This window comes from Uranotaenia lowii, chromosome 3 (genome assembly GCF_029784155.1).
Source record: "Uranotaenia lowii strain MFRU-FL chromosome 3, ASM2978415v1, whole genome shotgun sequence".
Classification (NCBI taxonomy): Eukaryota; Metazoa; Arthropoda; class Insecta; order Diptera; family Culicidae; genus Uranotaenia; species Uranotaenia lowii.
The window spans coordinates 118,110,653-118,132,126 of NC_073693.1; the positions used below are offsets into that span (position 1 = coordinate 118,110,653).

The following is a 21,474-nucleotide window of genomic DNA, read 5'->3' on the forward strand; positions in this document are numbered from 1 at the left end:
TATCTAATATATAAACAAATCTCGTTAGAATTTGAAAGTCATATACATATTTTACCCACATTTTTTAAAGGTAAATTAAGTTTTTATACCGATAAAACATCCTTTCGATGGCTACTTTCGAGCAGTTTCTTCAGTCAAATACTTCGATTGGTTAGAATATTTTCTCCGGAGCAGGTGTACCTAGCTTATATGTTTCTTTGTGCTTTTCACACCTTACGTTATCAAATTTTACAATTCTTATATTCGAGCAAGTTTCAGCTATTGCTATTTCCTTATTTATATCATCTGGTATGTTGATGTGATGTTAAAAATTGCATAACGAAAGGCGGTTCCTGTATGGCATGGTGTGGATGATATATCGCCTAAATTTATGCAATGCAATTCATTATTTATTACGACTCCCTTCCCTAGTGAATGCACTCGGCACATAGAAACTTTGTAAAAGTAAAAGTTGTTATTTAAAAAAATAAAAGTTCGTTATTACCCAAGTAAACTGTTAGCAATTTGTTTGTCAAAAGGATTATTGTTTATTTGTTTCAAATGTTATTTGCTGCCATTTAATTTCGAGAAAGAATTCAAGGAAGATGTTTCTTTGTCCAATTCTATGTCCGAATCAAGATTAAGTTTTTTTCAATACTTCGCGATTTTTTTCTCCAAAATTAAACTAGTTTTTTTTTAAGTTTTTCTCCCTGAAATGAAATAAAAAATCGTAGTACTATTTTAAACATAATATATTTTATTTCGTCTGATGAAAAAGTTGATTAAAAACGGATTACCTATGTATTCACAATTGCATTCCAAAAAGAATAAAGTCAACTTTACACAGATGAGTACACTTTTGAACCAATATCTTAATATTCGAAACAAGTTGAGTGTAGAAATAAAACAAAATAAAAATATACTATTATTAACTATCGTCCGATTTCAACTCCTCAAGACATGAATCGGGAATGTTAAATTTAAGCAGTTCCAACTCTTCGGATTTCGGAAAATCATTAACAACGGTAATGAAATCACCGTTTTCTGCGCAGTCAGCAATCATATCCAGAAAACCGAACCAATAGATTACCATTCCGCTTCCGAATCTGAAAACCAAAATTAAAATTGTTAATTTGAATTGAAAAAAAACCAAAACTTAAGAACTTTACCTATTGTTATAGCTAATCAGTTGATCCTTTGCGTATTTTAGGTGCAACCCCATATCTCCAAAAGAAGCTTTACTTTCAATCCAATTTATGATCCTTCCCTTATACAAACAGGGAATGGCGAGTTTCAGATCCGGGGTCTTGTCGTATCCGGTTCTCCTTAGATCTCCTTCATCGTAGAAAACCAATCCCATGTCCTTAGCTATTTGTTTTAACCGGACCTCGTATTCTTCTCCGATGCATCGTCGAATTGTGTCCGTCACCGGCCCTTCCATATTCTCGTTATAAAGGCAGTATCCCACATTAGCTCCCAGCAACGAGTCGGGAATCAAATCTGGGTTGCGAATCATTTCCGATACTTCTGCCCGTACTTTTTGGTTGTACTTCGCGAGTAGGATTATCCGACAGAGCGAAAGAGGAGGGAACCTCATTGAGATGGCCATTCGCAGCAGCACATCTAGGGCTCCGGTACTTTTTGCTTTTCGTTGGTACTCACCCAGGAGATCCTCGGCCTGCGAGCTGACCCGGAAGTGAGAATGTTTCAACCGTTGCTGGACTTCCCTTGAAAGGATACTGCCGAGTGTTTCCGGTCTGTATTGAGGGAATTGTTTGATCAGCTCTCGGTGACACACGATGGAGATACCCTTGAACTTTTGGATGAACTGCGTGATTTCGCTGTACTGCTCGTAATTTAGGATCATCATTTTGGAGCTAATTATTCAACAACACTGACTGTAGACATGGAATTAAGTGAAATTTTTAAAGAAATTAGGTAAATTTCGGTGTACCTGTTGGTAAACAAATTGAGTTGGTTTGTTGTTGTTATTGTTTACCACCCAAAGCCACAGTTGATCGAAACTGTCAAAATTTTGTTTACCGGCACAGCAGAATCCATCTCTTCTGTTGGTTTTGTTTTCAGATTTTTGGAGAACGCCGATCGCGATTTAATTCTAATATTTAAACCTATAAAATTTAGTGTTTTTAAAGATAATTTGTGTTTCTTTTCAATTATGGGTGTCACAATTTTACAGCCCTATCCGGTGGAAAACAAATCCGGAGCACAAACGATCGAGTTCTTGGTGAAACGGGTGCTAGCTCTAGGAGCCGTGCAGGTGGGACACTTTCTAGTGGATTGTGAGACGTACACTTCGATCCCGCAGATCGGGCCCACCAAAACCGTCCACATACTGCACAACTCGGAACAACCTGCCTCAGTTTTCTCCATTCTGGACACCGGAGCCAAACAAATCCCGCTGGTGACGGATGGTTTGTTCGATTTGCTGATGTCCCGGATATCGCCGGTTTACACCTCCAAAAAGCAGACCAAAATCGAATCGAAAGGACCGAGATTCGAGTTTGGAGACTTCCTGATCAAGTTGGGTATCGTAACGATGAGTCAAAATTTTAAGGGCGTCCTGGTGGAAGTGGAATACCGACCGTGTCTGGTGGCTTCCAGCTGTTGGGAGCTGATGCGGGAGTTCTTGCAGGGATTCCTGGGCTCTAATGTTTCCAGTACCATTCCGGCGTATTTCGCCCAGCGGATTAATATTAACCACACCAAGGCGAACGATATCTATCAACCGATCGATACCATCAACCAGTATCTGGAACATTTCACCAACTACCGGAAGCAAACTTCGGCTATTGGTGCTAGGCCGTGAGAAGTTTAACTGATTATTTCAAATAAAACATTTAAAAATATTACGTAGAATATGCAATTTTTTCTCCCAGATGACTCCCCATGAGTAAGACGATCACTAATTGTTCCGGACGTGGTGGTGATGAAAAAACTGATTTTCAAGAGCAGATGCTGAGCAGCTTTAAACTGCAAAAAATTTATATTTAGATCGGGTGTAAGGAAAAAATAATTAGGTAAACTTACAGAATCAGTGAATCAGGTATAATTTTTACCACGCGGGAACAAACTTTAAGTTCCTTCCGATTGCTATCGCTTTCGTTAACGCTGTAAGTATTTTAAGGTTAGGTAATTAACATAAATGCTACTTGAAAAAGCGAACCTTACGCGTATCCTAACAGTGATGATACAATCGTTAAACCTTGATACGTTTGCGATAAACTTTTTATACGATAGAATAAACTTTAGTAACTTGTAGGTAGAAAACTTTTAGAATTTTAATCTGCAGTAACTTTTTCTCGATGCTTCTGGTACCGATGATTCAGCGAAATAGACGATCCGAAAACCGCCCAACAGCTAAACGTCACTTGATTGACAGCGACGATCCTCGTCGCAAAGTGCACCTCCTGCAGTGCTCCCAGTTGTCAACATCCTCCCCCCCGTAACACAGGTCGATGAAGCGGGAGATCCTTTGTTACAAGTAGGTAAGACGTCCAAAACGGCCAACTTGGACACTGCTTGACGACTAAGACCTCTGGTCGTCTGAATAATCGCTTTCCTAACTCGACCATCTGAGCCCAATATGACCTCTAAGACCTTACCTCGAACCCAACCATTTCTTCTTCTCTCGTTTACGACTACTACTAAGTCTCCTGCTGCAACCGGTTTAACTTCTCCGAACCATTTCGTACGCTTCGTGATAGTCGGGAGGTATTCCCGGATCCAACGACGCCAAAACCCATCCAGCTGGTTTTGAATAAGATTCCAGGTTCGGTTCGATGTTCTGCCCAAGTCGATGAAGTTCATCGGCGGTTGTTTGACCCCTGTAGAGCTACCCAAAAGAAAATGGTTTGGGGTTAGCGCTTCATTCTCCTCAGACTCCAGCGGCAAATAGGTAAGCGGCCGCGAGTTAACAATTCCTTCGGCGTCGACGATTAAGGTGTACAAAGCTTCATCGTCTAGCTTTCTCCCATCTTGAATACTGGCCTCGAGAGCTGTCTTAACTGATCGTACCATGCGTTCCCAGCAACCCCCCATATGAGGGGTTCCGGGAGGTATGAAGACCCATTTCGTGGAGGTATTGGTAAACGTAGCAGCCATATCTTCGTGGAACTTGAGAATTTGTTGCTGCAGTATGTTGTCCGCACCACGGAAGTTAGTCCCGTTGTCGGAATGGATCTCAATAGGAGCTCCTCGTCGTCCTATGAACCTGCGGATACCCATGATGCAGGATTCTGTACTCAGCGTGTAGACCACTTCTACGTGAACGGCTCTGATGGTCATGCAGGTGAAAAGGGCAATCCACCGCTTGACCGAACTTCTTCCCACTTTCACCAACACCGGGCCAAAGAGATCTAAACCCACGAAACTGAAGGGGCGTACGTAGGAGGCAAGCCTTGCCTCGGGTAGAGGTGCCATCTTGGGAATCTTCGGCTTCGACTTGTAGATCTTGCACCACTGACATTTACGGATAACTCTCTTAACAGTTGGTCGGATCTGACTGATGTGGAAATGCTGCCGCAGCTCATTAACAACGGTTTCGAAATTGGCGTGTAGGTACTTCTGGTGATAATAGTGGACTATTAGTTCTGTCACAGGATGATCTTTGTCGAGGATTACCGGAAACTTAGCACCGGTGGAAACATTTTTCGCCGCTCCGACTCGTCCGTCTATACGAAGTACGCCACGTTCATCGAGGTACGGTGTCAACTTGTAGAGTTTACTCGACTTGGGTATAGTAGCTTGCCTTTTAGTTGGAAGATCTTGATTGGCTTTCAGTAGAGCTACTTCTTCTGGGAAGGCTTGCATCTGGACCATACGAAACAAGGCATTTTCTGCTGCTAACAACTCTTCTTGTGGCCCCGGGAAATGTCCACGCGGCAGTCTGGCGCGATTTGGAAATCCGTTCAGGTATCGGTCCAGAAATCGGTACACGAATGACATAGATCGTAACAGCCGCTCCCACTTTGAAAATCGGGAAAACGCGACCACTACTTCGAGATCAACGGGCACGTGATGTACGCAGGTGGCCTTAAGCTCTTCTGGCGTCGACGTTAGCTTTCTCGGTTGAGGCCATTCCCTCTCGGTCTTCTGCAGAAACTCTGGACCACTAAACCACGTATCGTCCGCCTGCAGCTGTGGCCCAAGGGCCCATTTGGTGGCATGGTCAGCAATGTTTAACTTCGACGGAACCCATCGCCAGTCGGTGATGTTGGTTGTTGACAATATCTCTCCTACACGGCACGCTACAAACTGCGAATATCGCCGGTGGTCGGACTGAATCCACGAAAGAACGGTACTTGAATCGGACCAGAATATTACACGTCGGGGAACAGGTGGAACCAAATGTTGCTACGTCCATTACATAGACTTCTGGGGGTTCTTGAGGGTCTGTACGCCAGAGAAATCTCTGCGATTGACGATCAGCTGAGATTATTTGTATTTGGTGGAACATCTCGGCTATGTCCGCACAAACGGCGACTGGGAACTGACGGAAACGGAAAAGCACATGAGGCAACGTTGTTAACTCATCAGGTCCTTTAAGCAGCATTTTATTCAGCGATATTTGATCGACGGTAGCAGACGCATCCCAGATAAGACGTACTTTTGATGGCTTTTTAGGATTGGTAACAACTCCGAGCGGTAAGTACCACACACGTCGCGGATCGGAGTTCAGGAGTTCTTCTTCTGTGGCTCTATGAGCGTATCCCTTGGCTTGGTAGTTCTTGAGCTGCTGGATAACGTTTTCCCGTAACTGTGGGTGTCGATTTAGTTTCCGCTCCAAACACTCTAGCCGTTTGACTGCCATCGGATATGAATCTGGAAGTTCGAAGTCATCGCATCGCCATAATAGCCCAGTTTGGAATCTATCCCCTACTCTGGAGGACGTATCTTGCATAATTCTTCGTGCTCGCTTATCAGCTTCGGACTCTATCTGAACAGAAGGGTAAACACCAGCTTCTTCCAACGAAAAGTAATCGCGGACTATGTCGTGCAAGGTTTCATCACTAGTGCAGCTACAAGCATGATAGTTCAGCAATGGAGTAGATCTACCCGTTGAAACGCCTCCGTACACACACCAACCCATCCTGGTTTTGGTAGCCTTTGGTTCATGAAATAGGCCTTCTTTGATTTTCAGCGGAACAGTGAGATGGATGTTGTTGACCCCGATCAGAACGCGCGGAGTAGCATTGCTGTAGCTCCTGACCGGAAGTCCCTTGAGATGGGAATATTGCTTTGTTAAGCTTTCGAAATTCAGTGACTGACTTGTGAGGCCCAACTTCTTTACAGTCCTCGTCTCTTTCAGAGTTGCCTTCAATCCCGTCACGCTCGAAACTTGCAGATCAATCACCTTCGATTCTCGTTCTGTTCGTGATACTTTACCAGTCCATTGTAGACACAGTTCTCGCGGGGTACCTTCAATGCCAAGCTCTTTCACCAACGCTTCCTCCACCAACGTAAGCGCAGAACCTTCGTCGATGAATGCGAACACCTCCTTCGAATTGCCATTGCCGTGAACCGTAATAGGTAGAATGCGGAACAGAAACGGAACCTCTGAAGCACTATGAGAGAAATTTCCGCTTGCGACTGGATGTGATGGCGAATTATCTTGAGTACCACTAGCTGCTACTGGTTTGGTTGAATGAAGCAATGGATGATGTCGATTACTACATGCGTTGATTCCACAGCGACTACTGCTCCGGCACGATCTTCTTCCATGTGGGAACAGACAGATCCTGCAGATGTTGTATTGTTGAACAAAATGCCACCTTCCGTCCACATCGAATGACTTGAATTTGCTGCAGTCCCGCAACCGGTGATCTCGAGAACAGGCGGGACACTTCTTCTTATCGGGCGTATTCTTGGGAACTTCTCTGGGAGTCTCGGTGTGTGTATTCACTGCACCCCGCTTGGGCTTGTACTTCTCCTCCTTCACCTGAGACCCACTGTAACGAGTCACTCTACTTGCAGTCTTCACCAACTTGGCCATGAACACACCGAAGATTTCCATGTTCACTTCACTGAACTCAACACTAAAATCAGACCACTCGAGTTGCTGCTGCGTGGGAAGACGACCGACAAGCTCAGACATTAACGTGGGATTCGACAAATGTGCGCGTTGATTCGCGGCTACTAAATGGTCGCACAGGCTTTGCACCGCTATACCGAACTCCATCAGTGTTTCTAACTTGTCTGCTTTAGGAGCGGGAAGGGATCTGACCTTTTTCAACAGGGAATCAATAAGAAGCTCTGGTCGGCCGAATAAAGAACGCAGAGTGTCTATAATTTGAGGCACAGACTCGGGAAGTAGAAGTTTACTGCGCACGGCTTCTAAAGCTACGCCTTTCAAAGAGCGCTGCAAACGATCGAGATTCTCAGCTGGGTTGAAACCGCACGCCAGGGTAGTATTTGTGAAAATGCTGATAAATAACGGCCAGTCGGCTGGGTTACCGGAAAATTCTGGCAAAGGTCGGTTCATGACCTGGCGTGTGGCTAGTTGCGAGGGGGATGGTTGATACGAGGTCATAACATTTGCAACAACTGGCAGCTCATTAGGTCCGAGGCCGAGTTGCTTAATATATGGTTCGAGGTGGTCATTAACATGGGCATTATAATCATTTATTGGTCTGGGCAAAGTATTAAGTGGAATGTTCCTACCTTGTGTTTGCTGGAGGGGGTTGAGAGGGGGAGGATGGCTGTTACGGTTCGCCGACATTGGGCGGCTGAACGAAGGCTCTCCAGTACCTCCCAACGACGCCTGGTTTCTCGTCCCGATGTTGTCACCTTTCGGCTGTGCACCACTTCGACCCCGAAAACCGCATCCGGCATTCAACTTTGCTGTCGAATTTTGCTGAACCTCCGATTTAGTTGATTGATGATTCGGGGAGCGTTCCTTGGATGGTTTCGGTTGAGACCCAGACAAATCGTCCACCAAATATGGGGTCGGAAAGTTTCGATCCGGTAGCGATGCTCGCCGATAACTAGCTGGTTCTGATATCGGCTGCTTTCCCACTCCTTGCCTTCTAGAATCTAATTCTGTGGCCACGGTACCTGGATTAGCGATGCTGGCGCGCGATTTCGGATCCTGCATTCGAAGAACGCCTTGCTGTAGCATAACCGACTCCCACTGGTGCACGCCCATGATCGACCAAGCGTGTGATTTGCTCCAAAGGTTTCGGGAGCTGGTGGTTTCCTGTGCGCCAACATTACCACGGGGAATAGCACCGGTGTATCGTCGCTGTCGATCGGAAGTGGTGAGTGTGACTGTGCTGCTCGTATGGGGCTGCTGCTGGTCACCTTGATTGCGTGTAGTTTCTGAAAAAACTAACTCGCTTGCTGCACCTTCGGGTGTAGATTCCACCCAGCTTTGGACCTGTGAATCATCCGGATCTACCTCAAAATCGCTTACTTCGCTGTCATCGGAATCCATTTGCTCCTGGAGTAGATTGAACCTTTCATCTACGTAGTTTTTTTCGGCATCAAGTTCCTCTAACTTGGCCTGCAGCTTCAACTTTCTTGCTTGACTCTCCAGTGCGCGCTTTGCCTCTAGCTGCTGCAATTGGAGGTCACGACGACGAGCCTTGGAACTGGACGTGCTGGGAGCTCGTGTGTTCTGAGCCGGAACACAAAATTTGCAGCTCCACGGTCGCTTCTCGACGGAGTCCGTTACACCGGCACATGTTTGGTGCCACCAAGCTTGACACGTGTCACACTGCACCATATTGCTGGCCGAATTCGGAAGATCGCATCCTGGGCACAGGAAATCCGTTTCCTCCGGTTGTGGCGTTCCAAGTTGGCCGCTTTCATGGTTATTTTCCATGATTCTTTTAAAGAATTGTTCCGGACGTGGTGGTGATGAAAAAACTGATTTTCAAGAGCAGATGCTGAGCAGCTTTAAACTGCAAAAAATTTATATTTAGATCGGGTGTAAGGAAAAAATAATTAGGTAAACTTACAGAATCAGTGAATCAGGTATAATTTTTACCACGCGGGAACAAACTTTAAGTTCCTTCCGATTGCTATCGCTTTCGTTAACGCTGTAAGTATTTTAAGGTTAGGTAATTAACATAAATGCTACTTGAAAAAGCGAACCTTACGCGTATCCTAACAGTGATGATACAATCGTTAAACCTTGATACGTTTGCGATAAACTTTTTATACGATAGAATAAACTTTAGTAACTTGTAGGTAGAAAACTTTTAGAATTTTAATCTGCAGTAACTTTTTCTCGATGCTTCTGGTACCGATGATTCAGCGAAATAGACGATCCGAAAACCGCCCAACAGCTAAACGTCACTTGATTGACAGCGACGATCCTCGTCGCAAAGTGCACCTCCTGCAGTGCTCCCAGTTGTCAACACTAATAATGACTAAACAATAGATTATCATAAAAAGATAGAATATTTAAATTCATTTATCTAGTTTCTGTGTGCATTCCATATTTATTGATCATGAAACAAAAATTTTTGATTCAGTCTGGTAAATTAAGACAAACGAAAATAATTCAAATACCTACATTTTGGACTGTTGATTGAATAAAATTTTAATAAACAATAATTGTTCGATAAACTATTTTAATGTTCCAACCAATCAGTATAAAAATTGATCATTGGCTTGCTGAAATGTCACATGTAAGGAATCACGCAACGAATTCAAGTTTAGTATTCCATATTAAGAAAATTATTTCGGAACATGAGAAACTATAGTTACTATAGTTTATATATAGTTACTATAGTAACTTACCTGTCCGTCGAAAATAACGATTGAACTATTGTTTAACGATAAAATTCAAGAACTTTCAATTTAATTGAAATCTTTTTAAATTTAAGTTAAGTTTTATAAAGATTTGGTAAACAAAAAAATAGTATTTTCCGTTGAGAACTATTATTTGAAAATGTAGCATAATATTATGTTGAGAAAATTTTTAAAAGTTCTTTCTGAATTTCTGGCACGACCAAAAGTTTTCTGGTAGCTCTATTTTAAAGAGTGAGCCACAGTATATCAAAAGCCACAGTTGATATGCGTTGGTAAACATTACACGGAAAAATAGTTTACCCAAACAACGGTAGATAAGAACACTAAAATTGATCAGTTTCTTTCTCTAATGGCGTGTTTTTTTTTTGATTCCGGATTTGGCTCTGGAACCGTCAGAATAAAAAAATGATTTTCGGGTTTCGAGTTATTCCATACGTAGGTGTGCGTGAGAACGAGCGCAATGTTTACATGCTGCTGTCATTTTGTTCTCCCTTCTAGATTTCTTCATTCGGGTCTTCACATCCGGATTGCCTTTTTTCGTGTCCGGATTGCACTGGACAGCAGATAGTACGATTTTGCTTGGCTGGGAGGTTCAAAATCGCGGCAATCATCATTTTCCCGTTCATTATTTCAACTATTTTGCTTTCAGCCAAAAACAGCTGTTTAATGTTTTGACAACAACGTTGAGAGTATTGGTGGACTTCTCGCAAAACTGACTTTCTTCTCGGGGCGACTCCGTCCCTTTTTCGAGCGAACCTAGGTTGCCTCTCGAGCAATAAATGAGCACGATGACAGCAGTTAGAGCGAACCTAGGTTGCCTCTAGTTTGCCTCCAGATGAAAAAAAATACGGTATAAAATTAAAAATTTTGAATCAAATATTTTCGGACAAAATAATATGTTAGTTTGTCGTAAAAATGCTGACCAAAGTGAACTCTTCAAAATTGAAATTTCTTGCTTGTTAAAATATTTTAAGATTTAGTATTGTTGGTATGTTTCTTTTGTTTATTTATCTCCATCCACTCATTTTCCAGTTTTCTACAAAAACTGCCACGCAGTAAGTTTTTCAAAATTACAGTGTAACAATTCGGGCTTAGCCATTTTGAAAAAGAGTGACACATATTTATCTCAATCGTACGCCATCTTGGAAAAAGAAAATTAGTGAAATTAATACGCCCCATAATAGTGAAATTTTAGTGTTTTCCTCCCTTTAAACCTGAGCAAAAATGATGTAAGTTGCTAGTTAAAGGTCTTTTTAGTAGAATGAAATCAAATTTGACTGCCATATTGCAGGAATCGCCGTGGAGGACGTGACACTCGTGATGACCGTGGATTCCGTGGTGGAGCTGGAGGCGGTGGCGGAGGCTCATCCAATATGATGCGTCGGAACGATAGAATGGGTGGTGGAGGCGGAGCAGGAGGAATGGGAGGGCGGGGTGGCGAGAAGCGTTTCGATCGACAGGAACGCAACGGGGAGAATCTGCGCCCGGTGCGCTGGGATCAGGTGAAGTTGGAACCATTTGAGAAGAATTTTTTCAATCCGGCTCGAAGTGTTTTGGACAGGGCCCGGGGCGAGATCGGGGCCTATCTGGACAAGAACGAAATCACTACCAATGGGAAGAATATTCCGCCACCGGTTTTGTTCTTCCCGGAGAGTGGTTTCCCGAGTAGTTTCTTGGATGAGATCGCTCGGCAGGGATTCGAGGAACCGACTTGTATCCAGGCCGTGGGGTGGTCGATTGCAATGAGCGGTCGGGATATGGTTGGAATCGCGAAAACCGGAAGCGGTAAGACGCTGGCCTACATTCTGCCGGCGCTGATTCACATCAGCAATCAGCCACGATTGGGCCGGGGTGACGGTCCGATTGCGCTGGTTTTGGCCCCGACTCGCGAGTTGGCTCAGCAGATTCAACAGGTGTGCCGCGATTTCGGCCGTCGAATGGGGATTATGAATACTTGTATTTTCGGAGGTGCTTCCAAGCACCCTCAGGCCGATGATCTGAGGCGCGGGGTAGAGATAGTGATTGCAACACCGGGTCGGTTGATCGATTTCCTGGAAAGTGGAACGACCAATCTGAGTCGCACCACCTATCTGGTGTTGGATGAAGCCGATCGTATGTTGGATATGGGTTTCGAACCTCAGATTCGCAAGATTATCTCCCAGATTCGTCCGGATCGGCAAGTTCTGATGTGGTCCGCTACTTGGCCCAAGGAAATTCGTAAACTAGCCGAAGAGTTCCTGCGGGACTACGTTCAGATCAATATTGGTTCCCTTAATTTAGCGGCCAATGAAAACATTACCCAAATGATCGAATGCTGCCAGGAGTATGAAAAGGAGAGCCAACTTTTCAAGTTGCTGAACCAGATTTCCCAGGAAGGGGAAGGCAGCAAAACGATCATCTTCGTTGAAACCAAGAGAAAAGTAGATCACATTGCCGGTATCATCAAACGCAACGGATGGAGGGCCGACGGTATTCATGGGGACAAAACTCAGAAGGATCGTGACTACGTGCTGAACACGTTCCGACGTTCGAACAACGGTATTCTGGTGGCTACGGACGTGGCCTCCCGGGGTCTAGGTGAGACTGGTTGGCATTTGCGAAATGCTGGCTGAAACATATTGCTCTCGTTCTTAAAAAAAAAAAAGGTGGAGAAATTCAATCTATGATTCGGAGCGCTAAAGTCGTCGTTTTAAAGCAGATTGCTCGTTTGTTAGGAACGAGGAGCAGCTAAACGAGAAAGTAATTCGAGCACTGGAAGCAGATAACCGGTTATGTCGAATGGTTTCCTTCAAAGGAATTTTTTTCCACTGAGATTCATATGTAAATTTGAATGCAGTACCGTTATGTCTTCATTGGAGAGGTTTTTAGCTACAGGTTGGGTCAGCACTGGAAATGTAGTGTTAGCTTGAGATCATTTCTCCCTAACCCGTAAAAAATGGTTGGGTTCCAGTCCAGCACGAGTTTCCAACTGCTGGGATTAGAAGCGTCTATAACTGAACGCAGCCCAGTAATTCGCTTTGTTTTGTGTCTCGGCATCATTCCATTACATTTTCATCCATTTTTTTTTAACTGAAATAGGAATTTTCTTTACATTTTTGTTTAATTTTCATTTATTTTTTTTTTATTTTTAATGAAATTGGCCCTCCTATTTTTCAAAAAGGCTGAATTATTTCAAGTTTTTAGCTATTCTCATAAACAGCTTAATAGTTTTAAATTCAGAAACGGTATAAAAATCAACCTTCATGCTATGGAATTACATAATTTTTGCCTTTCCGTATAATAGTGGGTAAAACGACATATCTGAGCTCGCGATCCATATTCAGAATCCAGACAGCGCGATCATACATTGAATTACTTCATCATTCCTTTGTGCATCTAATGAAAATTGGTTAAATTTATCCTCGTCGGAATCAGTCAATCGAAAAATTTCGTTCATCGTTAACAAGCCGAGATCATTCCCAAGCAACGATCTCCCGGACCGACTAGCTAAGTTTTCCGTACGGTCTTTTCGATGCATTCAATTCGATCCACACACTGTATCGCCGACAAGCTGCCTTTCTTGTTCGTTCAGTATTCCGCAAAGGGTAACATGGAAAGAAAGAAAAAAAAAACGATTCGGAATCCGCCAACGCCTGCCGTTTTGTGAGCCCACCGCCAAACAGCTCTCGAACTGGAACCGAAACCGTATACAGTTATTAATTGCCCTCGTATATTTCGGTTCCCACTCATTACAGGATTGACAGCTGATATTGACCCCATCCATCAGTTGAATCATTTGTTGACGGATTCTTAGGCTTTCGTTATCTACCCTAGTTCAGCCTGGTTCGAATATTGCCGGATAAGCCAAGATTCGAAACAAAAGAATTCTGTACAAGGATAACGATGCCCGAATCAATTCTGAACGATCTGGATCAGCGCTTCGTTTGCCATCGCAGCAGGAAGCGTCACCCTTCGTTCGGATCGTGTTTTGGGTGCGCGAATACTGACACGAGGCAGCTGAGAGGCGATCACGAAGCCCTATCAGCTTCCAACGTCACTTGATTAACAAGCATACTGTTCCACAAACCGCCTCTAATGCGCAGTCGAAGGATATTTACCGTGAACGGCCCTTATTCTGCGCAGTCCCAAACTCTGCGCATTTTCATATTCAAACAGAAATATTTCAAGATGTGATAAACAAAATATCCATGAAACAAGCTGAATCTCTTCAGTTACTTTTTATCTTCAAAATGCTTCCAATTATTTTGAAAACTGATGAATTGTTCGCGAGAAATGGAATAAATCAAAATAAATGTAGGAAGCAAACGTTGAAAAATGGCCGCCGTTAGCAGTGTGGCTTAAGCGTTAGGAAAACAAAAAGATCAAATTAAACAGTGTTGAACAGAATTTTTTCATTGGAAATGCCTTTACGTGAAAGATAAAATCATTCTGAACATGACTTCCAGAAAAATTTTAGATAAAAATGGTTTTTCAAATCAAAACAATGATTTAAGTCATGCGCAGAATTTGACACCATTTGTTTACTTATGTTCCTAATGCGCAGAATGAAAAGCACCGGAGAGAACTGATGTTAAAGTTGCAAGGAATTGAATGCAGGGAGTTAGGAGACTTTTAATTACAGTTTTCTAATAAGTTTTATGAAGATAGGGTATCCGTAAAGTTGTTGGGAGTTTCTTAGGAATCCATTCGAATCTACATGTTTTGTTGACAAAAAATAGAGAATCTTGATTTCCGTTCCCTATCGTGTTCGCGTGTCAATCGTTCAGTTCCAAATGTACAGACTTCCGATATACAGAAGCAGTTCCGGCGGGCCACAAAATCGCCCCAGCTGGGGGAACTACGCGAACTTCTAGATTCACCCGCTCACTCGCACTCGTTGACTAACTGATACTGACTGATAGTAAGCCAAATGAAGCAGCGCGTAGTTCCCCCTGCTGGGGCGATTTTGTGGCCCGCCGGAACTGCTTCTGTATGTCGGAATAGTCTGCACTGCACACCAACGAAACAAGTTAGTTTGACCAGATCCGGCGAAGAACATGATTAATCAACAAATATTTGGTAAGCGAGCTGCAGGAAAAAAGCATCTGTAAGAAATAGTTAAAGAAAGTGTCACATAAGCTTCAAAGATCCAAGGCTTGAATTGGTCCTTTTTCATAATTTGCAATACGCGTTCGCAATTTGCAAGAGCGTAAAAAATGCTTTTTAATACATTTTAAGTAAATTAAATGTTGGTCTTATCAGTACGAATTGGTATATTGGTTTTATTTGGGTGCGCAGAATATGGGACATATGCGCAGAATTAGGAACAAATAGAAAATAGTGCGCAGAATAAGGGCCACTTGCATTTTTTCCAAATGTTGTAAATAATCCACATTTTTGTTCCAAAATCGAGCTCTCATTATTTTTGCCGTTAAGTTTGTTAGTTAGCCCAACTGTACACAAAATTTTGAGGATATTCATTGAAAGGTAAATTTTTTATAACATAAAACATTTGAAAAATCCTTAACTGCGCAGAATTAGGGCCGTTCACGGTACACACAAAACCGCGCTGGCTAACTATTGACCGTGGTAAGATTCTGGGTTGCAAGGAAAGACATTCCTGCATTGCGGTCAGGATGGTTTTGGGATTCCTGACAACCCCTCGGAAGACAACGTATTCTAAGGAAGGTTTTCCATGTCAGTACCAAACACAACGTCGACACCAATGCAATGCACTTTAGTTTAAAGCTTTTCGTTATCGTGGATCTACGAAGGTAAGTTCTGGTTTCTGCATAAGGAGTGCGGTCTGAAGCAGAAGGATAACACTGACATGTACCTTTCTTAGAAACGTTTTGATTTCTTCTGTGAGAATCTTCATCTTAGCCAGCGATAACGTTGAAGCATCCCGTTGTTGTTTACTGAGTGGGTTCGCACCCTTTCATCTAATGAACTACTATTTCGTGTGTGTATCTACAGAAACAAACTGACTGCGTATTAACACATTTCGTTTTGAGTATGGAACACTTGCTTGTCACCTCCAAGTGACGTTGATTTGTAGAGAGAATCGTACCAAGAAATCCGCCTGAAACGTTCGTTAACACTGACGAGTTTAAGTCGTTGCTCGGAGCTTGTTTCATCAGATTGCCATCAAGTATTTTGCTCATTCGTAAAAGACAAACGAAATTAACTTACCTAGTTAGGAGTTAGTTTTATAGTAAGTGCTATGCATACAAAATTTTCTGGTGTTTTCCAGATATTTCCTTTGGCAAAATATCTCTAGGTCATTTATACATCGTTGAAACCTGCGACCTGAGACGATGGGCTTAAGACGTGAGAACATCAGCTCTGATACAACCTGAAGAAAATTAAAACATGACTAGACAAGCCTTGATATCTGAGCCATAATCAATTTCTTATGGAGACCTGAGACATCAGACATTAGACCTTAGATAAAAGACCTGATACATAAGACTGAGATATAATCAATTTTACACGAAACATGTCAACTGTTTTCTACATATTTCAGGCCTCATTTATCATCTACAAGACTCAGGTCCCATGAGACGTAAGGCCTGAGATATGCGAAATTAAGGCCTGTGATCTTAAACAATTTGACATGAGATACATCTCAGGTCTCATGTCATGAGACATGAGGCCTCAGACGTGATACATGTTTAAGATCTCATGGCTAATGTCTTGTGTCTCAGATCTCACGTCTCTCTTTTTTTTTAATTACTTTATTATAGAGATTTTCAGCTTTCGGCTGGTTCATCTCTTATCTCTTGTCTCTTGTCTCTTAATTTGCCACCTGAAATTTTACGAGCTTCGTAAACTATTAATATTTCTCGCGACAGACGAGTACGCAATTTCGATTGATACAACGTGTTGCCACTCACTTGAATCATGTCTTAAGTTTCTTGTGCTATTTGGAGACCTGTGACTTGTTGCAGTATAATAGGTCTTAAAGAAAATTATTCTTGATGTTATAAACGAACTGGAATCAATCTTTTAATTTGAATGTAGGTAATGGATGATAACAAACTCCTCCAAATCTTAATTTTATTCGAGTACCTTTTACTCAGCCAAAAGTGAACTTTGAATGCTTTTTGACTTACTTTGAAAGTTCATTTTCCTAAGGAAACTGGCGTTACTGAACGAAGAAAAAACTATAAATCATCAAAAGTTTCACATTTTAAAGAGAATAAGCATTCTAAATAACAGAAGTTTCTAGAGCAGTTTTTTACTTTCGTCCAACTTGCTACACTAAGTAAAAAGACGACTGTTGTTACAATTATTTCAGCTAGTTATACCAATATTAAAAGTGTAGTTGATTTTTTCACTTTCAACTATAAATATAATCGATTCTACTACAAAATGATGATTGACCTGACGCAATCAACTGTGAATATTATAGATTCAAATGTAATGGTATAATTGATTCAACTGTAAATATGATAGGTTCAACTGCTATTGTATGATTGATTTTAGGAATTCAACTATAAATCTAATAGATTCAACTACAAACTGCTGATGTACGTTACGCAATCAACTATTAATAATTTTGTGTATTTTGTGTTGTGTATAAGCAGTATAAGAGTGAAATCAAATCAATCACAAATAAATACAAAAATGAAAAATAATTGGAATAAAAGCTAGAACCGACTAGAAAGCAACAATAAACATGATGACTTCTAAAATAAACTTTTTTTGAATCGACAGTATCTATAGTTGTTCTCATAAAATCAATCATAGAAATATAATTGAATCTATTATATTTACAGTGAAATCAACAATACCAGTATTGTTGAATTTTCTATATTTCACGCAGCGAAAAGATTTTTTATTTCAAAGGAAAGTGCAGCGAAAACAAAGGCCAATTTCCTTTGATTTTGGGATAAATAGAAATTTCTTTGTTTCAAATGCATTTTCGTTTGTTTCAAAGAATTTTTCTTTTGAAAAATCTTTGATTCAAAATATTGATACTTTAAAACAAAAAACAGTTTCTTTTGATTCAAAGTTGCTTTCTTTTGCCACAAGGTAATTTAATTTAGATTTAAAAGTATTTATTCATTGAACCATTTATCTATGTCCAATTGGAAGCATTATTTTCTGTTGTTTTGAAATTCCTATTAGGAATTTCAAATAATAAAAATAAAGGATTTCAAATTTAAAATTTATTTTTATTCACAAATAAATGAAACACTGGGTCACATGGTTCACTTCAATCGAATCATCCGGTTTAAATTTTCGTGGACCTGATCGCTGGATTGGAGCGGTGTCACCTCGGTTGAGGCATCCAGGGACTTGGAAAACCATCTATCGGCCGTGGTCCTGTAAAATTTCAAGCACTTATTGAAAATCTTCAATATTCATTCTTTAATTAACATAAACTTACCATACTTTATCCTGAATCCTCCTAACTAAGCTAACTCGGATCCACATTTTCACTCGACCAGCCAAACCGTTTTAAATTCTTCTTATTCAATGCAAAAAACCTTCTAAGTTTTAAGTTTTTATTTTAAGATATTATTCCTTTGCATTGAATACATTTTTCTTTGGTTGAAAGAAAATTTACTTTGTTTCCAAATGAAAATGCAATTGAACAAATATCTTTTGAATCAAAGAATTTGTTTAAAATCAAAGTCCAAAATTATTCGATGCAAAAAATTAATTCTTTCTTTCAAAAATTATTTATTTGAAACAAAACCATAATTCATTGATTCAAAGAAAACAGGAGATTGAATCGAAAAAATGAATTTTTTGAATCAAAGTCAGTTTTGTTTTGCTTCAAAATCCAAGTTTTCTCTGCGTGTTATTATTGAATGCACAACAATAATCATACAATTCTAGTTGAATTTATTATATTTATAATTGAGTGCATAAAATCAACCGTAGGACTAAAGTTGAATCTATTATATTTATGGTTGAGTGCGTAAAATTAATTATACACATAGTTAACTCTATTATATGTATCTTTGAATGCACAATGTCATAGAGTTGGCAGTTTGATATTTATGATTGGTCGAGAATTAATCGGAAATATGATTCAATGTAAGGAAAATTGTTGACAATACTTAGTTGTGTGACGCATGAATTAAATAAATTAAATTTCAAACTCCACACCATTTTTTCATGTTTCAAGCTTATTGAAAGATTTCTTTAAAGCTCCGTAAGAGCTGAAAAATTCCCCATTTTGAAACTTGAAAGTAGGTAGGAATAACAAAAAAAATGAGCGACAAAATATGAACTTCAGGAGACTGAACTGGTAAATTTTATTTTTTACAGACTTCTGGTTTCTAGGGTTTTTCTTTCTCAATTTGCATAGAAGTTCCAAATTGGTGCAATATTAAAAGAAAGAAGTTTGCTTACGTTTTGCCGAAAAGCTTATCGATTACCTTCGATTTCCCTTCACCTCGCTGTGTACGATTTCTCTCTACAAACCATTCTAGATAAGCATCAATCTGAGTTACCATAATTGCTTAATCATGGTGGACATTGACTAGTACCTCAATTCGTTTTGCTTGGCCTATCAATTCTGCTGACTGAACCCACACTGTGGATTTTTTAAACTTATTTTCACATTGCAGACTGGAATTTAATGTTGACTTCCGTTTATTTCTATTTCGTTCTTACAACGTGGTAGGTACATGTGTTATCCTAGCTGTTTCGCTTTAAAAAAATCTAAAAATAGTTATTTAATTTAACCAATTTGCTACTTTTACTTTAATCAAAAAATCTTAACAAACCAGACGTGGACGATGTGAAGTTTGTGATCAACTTTGACTTCCCGAACAACACTGAGGACTACATCCATCGTATCGGGCGTACCGGTCGTTCGACCAACAAGGGCACGGCGTACACGTTCTTCACTCCAGCCAACGGTTCGAAGGCGAACGATTTGATCGCGGTTCTCAAGGAAGCCAATCAGGTATATCCGTTAATGTTTCTAAAGGTTTCAAAAATGATATCTTTTGTAAGAGTATTTTTGTTTAGATGTTCTCAATTTTGTTTGAAAAACGATCAACGAAAAATTTATTTACGGAAAATCTTTTTTTCTTTTTCCAGTACATTAATCCGGATCTGTATGACTACGCACGTGGTGGCGGTGGACGCAACCGGGGAGGAGGTGGTCGTGGCCGTATGGGAGGCGCTGGACGAGATCGGGATCGTCCGATGAGAAATGACGGAAAGGGGCGCCGGGGTGACGATTATCGTAGCGGAACCGGTGACGATCGTGGCGCTAAGTTCGCCCGTCGCGATGATTACGGTAACGGTGGCGCCAGTCGTGGTGGCAGCGGATCTTATGGCGGAGGTTTTAATAATCGGGATGGTGCTAAACCATCTGGCTATGGAAATGGAGCCGGTTCTGGAGGGTTCAAGCCCGCCGGTGGCTTTGGGGCCAGTAACAACCGTGAAGGGGGATCATTCAAGCCGAGTGCTGCGAGCACTGGAAGCAGCTATGGAGGCAGTTACAACCGCGATGCTCCCAAACCTTCGGGAGGGTACGGCAGTGGATCGGAAAAACCAGCCGGAGGATATAGTGCAAGCAGTCGTCCACCAAACGGTACCTCTAGCCGGCCTCTCAATGGTACTGGTGCAAGTAGCTACACGGCTGCAGCAGGCTCGACCTATTCGAGTGCATCGGCAGTCCCGAACTTCAACAAACCACCACCATCGTTCGCAGCACCTGCCGCAGGCTTCTCAGCTCCGCCCCCTTCAGCAAGACGTGCCGAAGATCGCTCAAGGCCTCCACTGAGCAGCACTGTTGGCAGTTCGTACGGATCTCTCAATGGCGGTGCTTACCCCAGTGGTGGTCAGTATTCGTCCAGCCAGAGTCGGGCCTATTAAAGATGTGCATCTAAATCGTCTATACTCAAAATTAATTTTAGGCTAATTTTAACTGCTTCTACATTGCATAACGCTAATGACAATTAACATACTTGAAAACAGTATCATTTATGGTAACCGTTTCATCGTACAACGGTAGAATCAACCACATCTCAATCATGAACACACTATTGAAGCATTCACTGAAATGGGTATTTCCATAAAGTTTATTATGATGTATATGTACAAATATATGAATGTTTACAGCATAACAGTATTGGTCGGTTATTAAAATATCACACTCAAAATGCCGATTTGAATAAGGAAGAGAAGTTTTACAGTCAGCCGAATAGAGAGATTTAATGCCGTATGATACCTAGAAATGGTCGATGATCGGAGAGAAGCTAAAATTGGAATTGATGAGTTATGCATTGCTGAAGGCTGGGTAAGCCTTAGCAGCCACCCGGTTACGATATACGGAGCTAGAAAATGCAGTTAAAGGTAGAGTGGTTGATGCTTGCAGACGAGACAAGAGAGCCTGGACAAACTCCCTGGCCGAAGAAATCTGTGCTTCACTTAGTCGAAGGAAAGTCGCATGAGAACTAGTCCATCTCATCGAGGCAACTACGAGGCATTTTCCTGCTAAGTACATTAACTGTACGACGGTGTCTTCTCCGATTCAATCCCGGTAACTGCTGGAGTAAAACAAAGATGTAGTTTTTCTATGCTACTTTTTGTCCAATTTCTGTCTGTAGTCTCTAATTTCTTATCTGTAGAGCAAAACGGACATTGCCGTAGATTTTTTTTAAAATGGAGCAGCCTAACGACGTTAATCTAGCTGACGATATTATAATATTTTATGAAGTGATAAATCACCGTAATTTTATGTTTGTTACTTAATTTATCGGCCTT

General features: G+C 41.3%; 3 protein-coding genes across 3 annotated transcripts; 2 read left to right on the plus strand and 1 right to left on the minus strand.

Moving 5' to 3' along the window:
* Positions 1-749: 749 nt before the first annotated feature.
* Positions 750-1,966, minus strand: LOC129756456 (CDAN1-interacting nuclease 1). Its single transcript, XM_055753347.1, has 2 exons — positions 1,149-1,966; positions 750-1,085 (listed from the first exon to the last, which is right to left on the minus strand). The coding sequence occupies exons 1-2, from the start codon at positions 1,847-1,849 to the stop codon at positions 908-910; spliced, it is 879 nt and encodes a 292-aa protein (XP_055609322.1). The 5' UTR covers positions 1,850-1,966; the 3' UTR covers positions 750-907.
* Positions 1,967-2,068: 102 nt separating this feature from the next.
* LOC129756554 (mediator of RNA polymerase II transcription subunit 20) lies at positions 2,069-2,811 on the plus strand. The gene has a single exon (XM_055753460.1). It carries the CDS (start codon positions 2,156-2,158, stop codon positions 2,804-2,806), a length of 651 nt encoding a protein of 216 aa, XP_055609435.1. The 5' UTR covers positions 2,069-2,155; the 3' UTR covers positions 2,807-2,811.
* Positions 2,812-10,831: 8,020 nt separating this feature from the next.
* LOC129751974 (uncharacterized) lies at positions 10,832-20,834 on the plus strand. Its single transcript, XM_055747768.1, has 4 exons — positions 10,832-10,985; positions 11,048-12,333; positions 19,485-19,663; positions 19,801-20,834. Exons 1-4 carry the CDS (start codon positions 10,981-10,983, stop codon positions 20,581-20,583), a joined length of 2,253 nt encoding a protein of 750 aa, XP_055603743.1. The 5' UTR covers positions 10,832-10,980; the 3' UTR covers positions 20,584-20,834.
* The last annotated feature ends 640 nt before the right edge of the window (positions 20,835-21,474 follow it).